This window comes from Rhinoderma darwinii, chromosome 4 (assembly GCF_050947455.1).
Source record: "Rhinoderma darwinii isolate aRhiDar2 chromosome 4, aRhiDar2.hap1, whole genome shotgun sequence".
Classification (NCBI taxonomy): Eukaryota; Metazoa; Chordata; class Amphibia; order Anura; family Rhinodermatidae; genus Rhinoderma; species Rhinoderma darwinii.
The window spans coordinates 275,425,436-275,437,621 of NC_134690.1; the positions used below are offsets into that span (position 1 = coordinate 275,425,436).

Below are 12,186 nucleotides of genomic sequence, written 5' to 3' on the forward strand. Positions count from 1 at the left end.
ATTCCACTCCTAGATGGAGCCCCAATGGCGCTATCTACAGGGGGGACGTGGGTGGCATTCATCCATTTTTGAAACGTACAGTGAAAAATGGATAAAAAACGGGTCACAATCGTCCGTCAAAAACGGAAACACGGAACGGATGCAAAGCAGCCTTCAAAAACGGACCAAGACGGTTTTTAACGGCCGACACCCGGTCCCTGTCATGCGAATAGAAACCGCTGCAATCCTGGCGTCGTGTGGGGTGGATAGAAGATGCAGGGTGGGATTGGGTAGCTGTAAAGGCGTCATAAACTAGCTCCCCCCTGAAGTTAGGGCTAGTGTTTGGTGCCTTTGCAGGTTCACAAGGCTGCTTCGCAGAACTGATCTGAGGTGAGTGGACAGCATCTGCCTTCTGGGCGCTCTCTCTCGGCGTCTGCCTCTGCGCTGCACTGAATACGACACACGTGACATTACAATGTGTGTGTGAGACTTCAGTGTACTGCCGAGGCCGGAGCAGAGAAGGAGAGCTCTGACATTCCAGGATCAAGTCAGAAGTTTTGTGAAATGACAAGTACCAAACATGTATCTAATCTATCATGTATCCAATCTGTTACGAACTATGCACCACTTTGGCACATTTTCAGACCCTAGACTACCCTTTTAGTGGTCCATTGTGGTAAAAATTGGTGATTACTAACCAGAACCGATGGCAACTGATGGTTTTGTAGTAAAAAAATTGTGAAAAAGCCTGATGGCAACTGATACTTTTTTTTGTATCAGTTGTAACCACTTGAGAGACAATAAAACTGATGCTGATGCAACTCATGTATGTGAGCGCACCCTTACCAAATTAATAAATGTGCAGGTGCACGTCTAGCGTGACTGCTGCTGCTTCTTTGGGTTTGTTTTTTGCATTGCACTGTGCGGGCTCTAAGAATTATGCAAACATTAAATATATGCATGAATTTAAAATGCATTACTGCTATATTTACTATACTTATAAATATCAAGTTCTTGTGGAGATGTCGAGCAAAGATAAAAATTATTCTCACCGGTAACTGTATTTTCCTTCAACCAACACAACAGGACTGGGTCCCCCCATCCTAATTGTTTTTGTATTTGATACAACCCTGTTTGGTTTGCAGAGTGCATATAATCAATCGGTTATCTTTTCATTGCATACTATCAGAGGTTCTATGATATTGCCGAGGGTAGGGTTGGCTGTTTTTAATTACTGCTTCCATGTTTTGTGTGCCTAGAAAGGTGTGAAAACTCTACTGCAAGTTTATTTTTAATCTCTCTGTTCTGCTGTGGGTATGGTCCGTGTCCGTATCACCGTTCAGCTATTCCTGGTAATAAATCGAAACGTATAGTGTTAATAAAAATATTTATATATTTTTGTTTTGCAGAAAGGATATGGTTGGGGCACAGAACATGGTGGACAACTTGTTCTCTGCTCTAACAGATTTGGAAGCTGATAATGAACTAGACCAGGCAGTGACCCAGATAAGTATGGACTTGGTGGATGACTACCCAGCTTCTGACCCTAGATGGGCTGAATCTGTACCAGATGGTAAGAAAAACGTTATGGGCACTACGGAAATTTTACTTAAAGTGATATTAAAGGAACACAAAGCGTAAATAATACACATCAAAAAAAATCTCTGCGATTCCTCCGTTTTAGTATCCTACGATGTGTCAGATCAGCAATTTCTCCCCTTCTCACAATCCTGTATCTGGTATTAAGACAACTGCTGTAGAAGACTTTTTCCCTATCTGTTCTGACTGCATTAGGAGACAAAAAAAAAAATGTTAAGCCTGACCCCTTTGTCTGAACCCACCACCACAGCCATTTGACAGCTGAAAATGGAAGAGATCAGAAGAATATTTACTTGCAGAAAAGCTTGCAAACGATGAAGGTGTGTCATTCATTATTTGCCACGAATACATAAAGTATATGGACGGCTGACCATCCCACTTCATAACCATGACTCTTAATATGATGTTGGGCCCCCTCTTGCAATTATAACAGCATCCACTGTTCTGGGAAGGATTTTCATAAGATTTTGAAGTGTCTGTGGGAATTTGTCCATTCAGCTAATAGACCATTTGTGAGATCAGGCACTGATGTTGAACTAGAAAGTCTGTCTAGCAATCGGCTTTCAAATTTATCCCAAAGGTGTTCGATGTGGTTGAGGTCAGGACTCTGCAGGCCACTGGCGTTCCTCTATACCAAACGCGTCAAACCATGTCTTCATGGACCTCGCTTTGTGCACAAGGACACTGTTAGGCTGCAACAGGAATTGGCCTTCCCCAAACAGTTGCGACCATATTGGAAGCTTACAATTGTCCGCAATGACTTTGTATGCTGTAGCATTAACGTTACCCTTAATATTACCCTTAACTGGAAAAAGGGGCTAGCCCAAACCCTGGAAACAGACCCCAGACCATTATCTCTCCTCCACCAAACATTACAGTAGGCACTATGCGTTACAGTAGGCAGCATTTTACTGGCATCTGCCAAACCCAGAATTCGTCACTCCAGAAAACACATTTCCTCTGCTCCAGAGTCCAATGTCGGTGTGCTTTACACCACTCCAGCCTTCACTCGGCATTGCACATGGTGATCAAAGGCTTGTGTGCAAATCAATGCAGGATCCTCCACAGGCTGGCAGTTGTGCGTAAACCTGTAGTTAGGCCACCCCTAAACAAAGCTCACAGAGAAGCATTTGCAGTGGGCTCAGAAATACATGAAGACTAATTTTCAAACCGTTTTATTCACCGATGAATGTCGTGCTACACTGGATGCTCCTGATGGATGGAGTTCTGGATGACTGGCGAACGCCACTTTGTTCCAGCAAGACTGCGACGTCCGCACGGAGTGGTTTGGGATGGAATATTAGGAGATGAAATGGTAGGTCCCTTTAGGATCCCTGAGAGTGTCAAAATGAACTCTGAACGATGTGTGGAGTTCCCAACTAAGCATTTCCTGCCATGGTATAAAAAGAAGAATCGTTCTTTCTGAAATAAAATCCTTTTCATGCAAGACAATGCACCATCCCGCAAAAAACTCCATTGACTCTGGTTGCTGTGAGCCTAAAATTAGAGAAAAATCATGGTTTGGCCATCATCTCCTGATCTCAATCCCATTGAGAACCTGTAAAGCATCCTTAAAAGGAAGATCTAGGAGAGTGGCCATCAGTATACCTAAACTGGGAGACAATACTGGCATCCACAAAGGAAATACAAGTAGAAACTATACATGTACTTACAAGTTCAATGGATAACCGAGTTCTTCGTCATCTCAAAGAAGGGCTCATACATTAATATGTAACTTGATCTGTATATATAATATTTTGGATTTAACTTGTGCTAATTAAATGGAAAGTTATCAGTGCATGCAACAAATAGCAGATTTCTGTTTGAAATTATATGAATGTCATTATGTCCCATTGAATATTTTCCAAAACTGCATTGTGCATAATAATTTGGAACAACATATTTTTTTGTTTTCTTTTCAAAATATAAATAAAGCCATTATCAGTACTTGTAATAACATCCACATTGTAATCTGACTGTTTAGAATTAAAAAACAACCTTGCACATACTGACTGTTTAAGAAAAGCAAACAAAAATCCCATGTGCATAATAAAAAGGAACACGGTGTATACACTCCCGCGTGCTTAGGTTGGATCAGGCTGTCAAAGTAGTGTCTTTCTCCTTCCGAACGCATTCTCTTCCTGGGAGTGTTATTTGGCACGTTAACATTGCGTGTTCTTCTCCAAAAAGACTAGAGACAGTAGCCCTCCAGTCCTTGAGGCGTCACACTTCGCTTTCCCTCTGTTTCTGCATGAAGATCTTAGTATGGGTAGCTGAAACACCAAACTCAGCAAGTTTCTGAGTGTTGACGTCCCTCCTAATTATTGTTAGGTTATTTGGCCGGATGTGTGTGTTTGGGGTGGGGATTTTAGATTGTGAGCCCCATTGTGGACAAGGACTGATGTGATGTCACACTCTGCACTGCAGAATATGTTGGTCGCTGTATAAGCAACAGAAAAAATAGCTTGGTCCTACATGTAAATTAATTTGTTTCAACATAGCAAAAATGGATCACTAGGGCACAAGGCAATAGGTCATCCAGGAAGTATCCCAATAAACCTGTCCCTGTGTCACAAAAATATATTAATGGGAACCGGCTCTAGTTTCGGAGCCACTAAACTCCTAGCATGTCGTTATGCAGATAGGGTTCAGCGTTCCTAACATGGCCACGTAAATACTGGGCATTTCGGCAATAGTTTATGAAAGAATATAGAACTTACCAAGATGAGTAAAGCGGCATTGGACCCATGGGCATTGCGCAGTTGAAGCTGAGGACTATGTGTTGCTTCACTGCTCAAGCGCAGTGTACTGTCTTTGGCTTCAACTGCGCAATCTGCAAGCCCCTGACCGCCACTGAACTACTCTGCATTCTTTAACCATTGCCGAAACATGCAGTTTTAACGTGGGCGTGTTTTGGATTCATTTCACTTAAAGGGGTTGGCCACCATCCGTATAAAATATCCAAAGTTCACAATAAACAGATATGTAAAAAACTAAAAGAAAAGAAAATATTCCAGAAATACGACTAGGCACTCTTGGGTAGATATGAATTTATAAAAAGTATTTTATTTTTAAACTCCAAATAATTCAGGAAATATTAATATATACATAAATTAATTTAAAAAAATAAATCACCTGGCGCCATGACACATCGGTTAGCTGCTATCAGTACCACTAGCGCTCGTCTATGCAGTTTTCCAGCATGGCTCAGTGCCGGATGAAGGTCACTTAGACCGAAACGTCGCACTCTGCCACTTGCATTAAAAACAAAATAAAAATACCTTTGTTTCAAAATTGGTGTGCCGGATACTCTTTTATATTTGGGTTGGGCCCCTATCCGTGCAAAACCCCACCCTTCCACGTATCTGGTGCTGTCTGAACATATACACATATATATAATAAATATGACAGCACAGGGTTGTTTCTGAATACCTCACTGTTTTTTTCTGCTTTATTTTACACAGAGGCAACTGGTTTAAGTAATACATCCCTGATTCTTTTGCATCAGCTGGAAGATAAAATGAAAGCACACTCCTTTTTCTTGGATTTTCTACATCAGGTTTGTATTTTAACATGGGCATTCATTTTATTAGTCAAGTAAAAAAAGGGAGAAATGGCTGCTGGGGGTCGGGCATCTCCCCTTGGTCTGACAACATTTCCCAGGAAAGGAACATTTTAGACCAAAACTAAAAGGGCTTTAAGGCTATGTTCACAAGTAGCCTATTTGCTGTGGATTTTTCTTTTGGATTTGTGGCTGGAAAACCCTGGGGTTTCTCTCCCAACCTGGAATTGCTTGTTTGTTTGCTTTTATGTGGTTTTGACTTCCTCATGTGTGTGTGTATATTGTTGACGCTATGTCTGCACGTATATAACAAACGGTGAGGTAACCTTTGCACTACTAGCACTATTATACAGCTATGGGGGAATTCTACAGTATAGGATCCTGGGTTGGCACTCACCGGTACTAATAGTTGTTTTACAATGTATGTCTATGAACCTTAATGAAATATATATTTATTGGTTACATTTCTGTGCATGATTTCTTTTTGTTAGTTCTAATCTGTAGGCTGCACAGACTTTATATAGAGTTAGACTAGCACTGTTTATTTAATTTGGTGTCGATTTATAGTATATAACAAAATAAACATCCGATCAATGGGATCTAATATTAGTACTATTTTTTAATGGACCGTTCTATTTAATGGGAGTGCAAACTTGAAAAAGGTATAATAATAAAAATTGCTCTAATCTTAAATGTATAGCCATTAAGCCACAATGTACAAATAATTGGTAAATTGTGCTCTGTCATTAAGGGGTTAAAATAGCCCATTCATAAAATAGTTAATGGCCAGAAGTAATGGGTGAGCTGTTCTGTTGGTTGCAACATATGCTTGAGTTATAAACTCCTGTGAGCAGGTTTATTTATGTCACTATAAAGTTGTGGCTGGGGTCTCTTATTCCTGCATGGTCTGCCTCGTAGTTTCTTCCTTCTGATTCTTGCTACACTGCCTGTTCGCAACTGAATATTTATTAATACATTTATTGATCCCGAAGTAAAGAATGGTTGAGAAATGTCCGTTTACATTTTTTAAACTCAGGTTGGACTCTTTGATCGTTTAAGCTCTTGTCAAGTGAGAGGAAATACCATGGCCACTCGTCTTTTACTCTGTGCACATGCTGAGAAATTATGTGCTGCGATAGTTCTGAAGAACCACCACACTAAGCTTCCAACTCTGGTTAACTCTGCTATACAACTTGCACTGAACAAGAGGATGTGCTCCGTCCCCCACAATCTTACTGCCGCTGATGTCTACTTTAGAGAGGTATGTTCCAATTGTCATCATTAAAGAAGTTATTGCCTATGCCATACAAGTGTGATCTGGCTAATCCACGCCCCTTGTCGAGCGCGTCACCATAAATTGTCTAGACTTCTGGTGCATTTTTAGTAGTAAATCTGCCCAACTGTTCTGAGTCCATGACATCCATGTAAAATGCATCTATGTAAAAATAAAGATGGTCCGTTGCAGTGCTGTTTAGTAGACTGGTAACAATTTTTTCTTCATTTGTTACAGCTTATTTTATAATTCTTTTAATACAGTGTTTTATTATGTATAGAGCTTTTCTCCTCCCTGCTCCTTGGTTTGGAGAATGCTGGGATGACATGATCTGTGATCTCCCTGTATTCCTCTGTATCTAGATCACATATAATAGTGATCTAATGACTTCTGGCCATTCAATCACTAAGAGCGGTGATCCGCATTCAGCGGAATGCTGGGAGAACGCGGGTCATGCCCTTCAGTATCCTTCCCAATGTAATAGTTTCCCATGACATCATCGCGACGTCATGGGTTTTGGGTTTTTATGGCAATGGTCTGAATGCAGGAAGGATGTGTGAGCAATATGTTGTTTTTATAGGGAGCTGATAATTTCTGTTCCCTGTCACCCCAGAAACTTGTGCATTGGTATACCCTGTACTTTCTGTCCTTGAGGTGTGTCTGTGCGAGACTTGGATTCAAGTTTGACATAGCTAAGAAAAGGGCATGTGAAGCCAGTCCGCGTGGGTTTAGTGATCTGAGCACTCCTCCGCATTAGAGCCTAGTGTACGCTTTGCATACAGTCAGATCTTTTACATTTCATTTCTTAATTTAAGCATTTACTGGACACCTAGGAATCCTTGGAATTATCTCACCACTATGAATACCAACGTTGCAGATGTCAAATTTGATGACCGGCTCCCTTCAAGCCTTTAGTATAATCGTATTAATGTTTACCACCTCCTTCTAAAGATCAATGTTCTGACGCTGTTTTGCACATTATTTTCCATTGATTTTATTGAAAAATAAAGCCAGGAAATACAAGTAATCCTTTCTTCTTCAACCCAGGTATCACAGATAGATGTAATCTTCGAATGCCTTGTTGACAAACAGGAAGCGGATTTGCAATCAACAATGATGGATTCTATTGAATGGGCTAATATAGTTGTTGATGTCAACACAATATTAAAGGTACTCGATGGACTATTTCTGGCTGAATGAATTTCAGTAAGGATTGGTTTACCTGGCTGAGTATTGAAATGTAAACAAATTTTTAAATAGCTTTGTATCCTTTTATGTAAATATATGTATTTTAATAAGTTTTGTTAGGGCTCCTGAACCTCTGTCAGTCTATAAATCCTATTAAAGCTTCGTTTTTATTTATAATTTCTAGGATATGTTGCATGCAGCATTCCAGTACAGACAAAATAAAGCTTCTCTCTATAACAGTGATCACACGGAAAAAGAACCAGAGTATATACCCTGGACTGGTACGTGGAATCATTTATTACGGTTCTTTATTTTTTGGTTTGGTTGTGCCAGAACACCACAATATTTGGACTTTCCGAGAACATAATGATTTTATTGTACAATCCGCCTTCTTGTATCTGCAGCTACTGGTGGTATCCGTACAGTGATTAGACGTCAGCACACCATAATTCTGAAGAAAGTCTATCCTCAAGCTGATTCCAGACTACGTAGTGACCTAATTGAACAACTGGTGGCACTCTTAAATTATTTTCTTGACGATTATGTCACTCAGTTAAAATCTGTGGATCGACCAACTGATCAGGAACGCTATAGCATTCTGGAAACGGAATATGCACAGAAAAGATCTGAGTTCTTGTCTCCATTGTGTAAGTCAAATATTTTATTTTAAGCAAGTAGAAGCTGAATTTTCAGACCACCGAGATGTCTTGAGCATAAAATACATATCTTCTGATAACCTTTTTGGAGTTTGATTTAAAGCTATAATTTACAGTTATTCTTATGTCCTAGAGGAACAATGAGACTGCTTTATCGGCAACAGTGGTCTCAAAACTGTGGCTCTCCAGCTATTTCAAAGCTACAACTTCTGTACTGCTGGGAGTTGTAGTTTTGCAAGAGCTAGAGAACCATAGATAGGAGATCACTGGTCTACAATGTTAAATCATACAGTGTTTGAAGGCCAGATCCATGACTAGGTAGAGCAAACAGACTTTGGAACTTCCACAGAACACTGCTCAATTTCCATAGCCTGCAATGTGTTAATGTTCCCAGCAATGATTCATTGGGCGCCTGCATGGCACTTCATTATTAGCAGGCACTCATTGCCTTTCTAGTTCTTCCCTCTGTAAGGTAAAGAGAGAGGGCATAAATGTACCCATGCAACGTCATATAACTGAAAAGTCCTTTTACTTGCATTGTGCTATAAATGTTTCTACTTCTGCCCTTTAGTGACTCTGGGTCAGTATCAGTGGGCATCTAGTCTTGCTGAGAAATTCTGTGATTTTGACATCTTGGTGCAAATATGTGAAATCACCGACAATCAGAACAGACTTCAGCGCTACATGACTCAATTTGCAGATCAGGTTTGTATCATTTATGCTTTTATTGCATTAAAGTGGTTATCTGTGACTTTAGGAGAGGTTGAAATGATCAAAGAGAACCTGAGGGAAATGAAAAACCAAGACACATTCTGATAGACTTGGCTTTTAATGTTCTTCATCTTTCTCCCACTGCTGGTATCTCACAGCCCTGTGTAGACATTGGACCACAGTAATAAAACATCCTGGTACATTCATAAAATGATTTGACTGCGTTGTCCAGTGGGTGTACTGCTGCATTGGTTGCAGCTAATGAGGCTGTGAGTATGAATTCTCCTGACTTGCAATCTATTGGCCAGTTTGGGGGGGATGACATTAATGCAGTTGTGCAAGATTTTGACAAGCTCACTAAGGCCTCATGCACATGGCAGGGCCGTGTGCACGGAGCATGTATAAATGCACACGGAGTCCCTGCGTCTCCATACTACAGAGCCATAGGCACTCAGTGGGCTGCTGTATAGGGCTTCTGTATGTTCTATTATGAAGTTATTAGTTAGTTATTATGCTGTGACCAAAAACTACTCAATGTACCCAAATAAAGCAGCCCTAAGGAGAATAGGCATGATTACGTTGTTCCAAGCATCCTGTGAGGAAGTAAATGATGCAAAGCTGTGACTCATATCATTTCCATATCAGGTCGGGTTCACACGTCGCGTATTTGTTGCAGAATCCACAGCAAATTATTGCAACATAGTACTGTGCATTGTAAGCGAATAGAGGTTTAACAAACTCTTTTCACTTACAACATAAAGATTCCACAGCGGATTCTAGGAATGCTGCGGGTTTGAAAGGGGTTGCTGAAATGAATCCAGTATTCACCTCAGATTTGTTTCCGTTGCAACGCAATGGATGAAATTCACATCTAAATCCGCAACGAAATGTAAAGTTAGCGAATTTCTAGGCTGGTTCAAAAGCGTAATATTCACGCGCTGTGTGAACCCAGTTTAGGTAGCATAGTAGAAAAAAAAGAAAAATGTTGCCAGATGCATTGTAGTGAAAAGTTTCCTAAGTTCTTATAGAACTATCTCCATGTAATTAAAAAAAAAAAAAAGCATAAATTTTCTTTCACTTTTAGAATTCCAAGAATTGACTGATCAATGAAATGTTACTTGCAGGAATATTTGCACCTAGGTGATTTGCCTACCCTGCTAGCTTAGCATATATCACTTTTTTTTCTTTTAGATTCCCTTTGTAGTAGTATTTCTAAAATGTTTACCGGATGCTAAAATGGAAATCTAAAAAATACAAAATGTATGGATATTTGCATATAGAAGGACTGTGCCACCAGGACAACCCCTTCCTATATGTTCTTTTAAGGTATAGGGGCATCATAGAGGTGGTTCATTTACTGGGCCAGAGCGGTGAGCTGCTTGGGAGAGCAACTACTGCTCTGGAGGACTTGATGCCGTCATGTATTACAACCTTTCCCTTAAAGAGGCTCTGTCACCACATTATAAGTGCCCTACCTCCTACATAATGAGATGGGCGCTATAATGTAGGTGACAGCAGTGCTTTTTATTTAGAAAAACGATCCACTTTTACCATGTTATTAGCGAATTTAGCTTTATGCTAATTACTTTCTTAATGCCCAACTGGGCGTGTTTTTACTTTAGACCAAGTGGGCGTTGTACAGAGGAGTGTATGATGCTGACCAATCAGCGTCTTGCACTTCCCTCCATTCATTTAGTCAGCGCATAGTGACACTGCGTTGTTCACTATGTGCTGTCTTACACTGACACATTAACGTTACTGAAATGTTTAGACAGTGAATAGACATTCCTTCCAGCCAAGACGGGATGTCTATTCACAATCCTGACACTTCGGTAACGTTTCTGTGGTACTTAGAGCAGAGCAAAGCGTAATCTCGCTGTAACCTGTCATTTACAGCGTAATCTCGCGAGATTACGCTTTGCTCTGCTGTAAGTCACACACAAAGTGCCTGGATTGTGAATAGACATCCCGTCCTGTCTGGAAGGAATGTCTATTCACTGTCTAAACACTTGAGTAACGTTAATGTGTCAGTATAAGACAGCACATAGTGAATAACGCAGTGTCACTATGCGCTGACTAAATGAATGGAGAGAAGTGCAAGACACTGATTGGTCAGCGTCATACACTCCTCTGTGCAATGCCAACTTGGTCTAAAGTAAAAACACGCCCAGTTGGGCATTAAGAAAGTAATTAGCATAAAGCTAAAATCGCTCCTAACGTGGTAAAAATAGATAGATTTTCTAAATAAAAAGCACTGCTGTCACCTACATTACAGCGCCGATCACATTATGTAGGAGATAGGGCACTTATAATGTGGTGACAGAGCCTCTTTAATGTGTGCCTGCTCGCAACTACCCCCAGCCAATATCATCCGATTGCCTGGGTTTTCGGCAGCTGGACCACGGAGATCAGCTCGATGTTCTCATTACTTGTCAAATAGTTTGTTGTTTTAATCCCTAAAATGTAAAAAGCTGCAGAATATTTTGGAGTTGTGTAAATAAGTGGTTGTTATTAAATGTACTTCTTTTTTTTTTTTTTTTTAAATCAGAATTTTTCAGATTTCTTATTTCGCTGGTATTTGGAAAAGGGAAAACGTGGAAAGCTTTTATCTCAACCAGTTTCTCAGCACGGACAGCTAGCTTCTTTCTTACAAGCTCATGAGCATCTCAGCTGGTTACATGAAATCAATAGTCAAGATTTTGATAAGGTAATCGTAGTGACAATGTATACACGCTGGCAATGCTTCAACTCCAGATTACTCATTAATATCAGGGGACACAGCACCATGTGTATAGGCTCATGCTACTAGGAGGCTTACACTATGTAGTTAAAAGTCTTGGCTCCGCCCAGGTAGCCCAGCGTCCGTAGTAGGCAGACATGACCTTCTGCCATCTTTTGTTAAAGTTTTATTCATTTTTTTTCTTCTTAGCTGCTGGTGGGTTGTCAGCCTGGTCACCAGTCTAGTCAACACCCTTCAGGTGCTGGGAAACGAGGCTGTTTTTTTTTGGTTTTTTTTCGACACTAGCTTGTCTGCATACGCAGGTGAAGTGCCAGTAACCCCACTATAGTGCAAGGTTACTGAGGATACTAATGAGGGTGAGGGTGAGCCCTCCTAACAACACTCCCCTGTCTATGCACCACTGTAGTCTCTTTGAGACTTACAACGGGAATACTTTAATGGAACTAGGACATCCTATCTTAGTAGGAATGCTTTATTA

General features: G+C 40.5%; 1 protein-coding gene across 1 annotated transcript in view; it reads left to right on the forward strand.

The window, feature by feature from the left end:
• The window catches only part of NUP133 (nucleoporin 133), a 107,286-nt gene that overhangs the window by 67,593 nt on the left and 27,507 nt on the right, over positions 1-12,186 (forward strand). The window contains exons 13-20 of the mRNA XM_075862516.1: positions 1,389-1,552; positions 5,043-5,137; positions 6,177-6,401; positions 7,461-7,583; positions 7,786-7,882; positions 8,006-8,248; positions 8,829-8,962; positions 11,517-11,675. Coding sequence (XP_075718631.1) covers positions 1,389-1,552; positions 5,043-5,137; positions 6,177-6,401; positions 7,461-7,583; positions 7,786-7,882; positions 8,006-8,248; positions 8,829-8,962; positions 11,517-11,675 — 1,240 coding nt within the window. The remainder of the gene's footprint in view (positions 1-1,388; positions 1,553-5,042; positions 5,138-6,176; positions 6,402-7,460; positions 7,584-7,785; positions 7,883-8,005; positions 8,249-8,828; positions 8,963-11,516; positions 11,676-12,186) is intronic.